The 361-nt window shown below is 71.7% G+C and overlaps 1 protein-coding gene across 1 annotated transcript in view; it reads right to left on the reverse strand.

Moving 5' to 3' along the window:
• Positions 1-11: 11 nt before the first annotated feature.
• IL11RA (interleukin 11 receptor subunit alpha) overlaps positions 12-361 on the reverse strand; it is a gene marked incomplete at its 5' end in the record, with an annotated part of 3,888 nt that continues 3,538 nt past the window's right edge. Inside the window, one exon of the mRNA XM_025207476.1 lies at positions 12-352. Coding sequence (XP_025063261.1) covers positions 336-352 — 17 coding nt within the window. The remainder of the gene's footprint in view (positions 353-361) is intronic.

Genomic DNA, 361 nt, shown 5'->3' on the forward strand with positions numbered 1-361 from the left:
CGGGCCCCCCAGCCGCCACCCTCAGTCTGGGGCTGGAGTCTGAGGCCTGGGCAGTGTTCGTGGGCCCCGATCTCCAGGGCTTCATCCTGCGCCCGCCAGGTGCAGGCAGGTCCTTCCATCGCCCCCGACGCTGGTGCCTGCCGGGGTCCGTGCCCCACCTTGCCTGGGGGTCGCAGCCGGCTCCTTGCCGGCACCGGGCAATGGTGCAGGCGGCAGGCAGGGCAAGTACCGCAGTCCAGGCGCGGGGCACCGCTCTCGAGCCCACAGTAGTGTTGTGTCCTTGGGGGGTGATGTGGGGGGGATGGGGCTCCCCCGCCGGAGCCACGGGGTCCCGGCTACAAGATCTGGGCTTCTGCCGAGA

This window comes from Alligator sinensis, unplaced genomic scaffold, assembly GCF_000455745.1.
Source record: "Alligator sinensis unplaced genomic scaffold, ASM45574v1 scaffold783_1, whole genome shotgun sequence".
Taxonomy (NCBI): domain Eukaryota; kingdom Metazoa; phylum Chordata; order Crocodylia; family Alligatoridae; genus Alligator; species Alligator sinensis.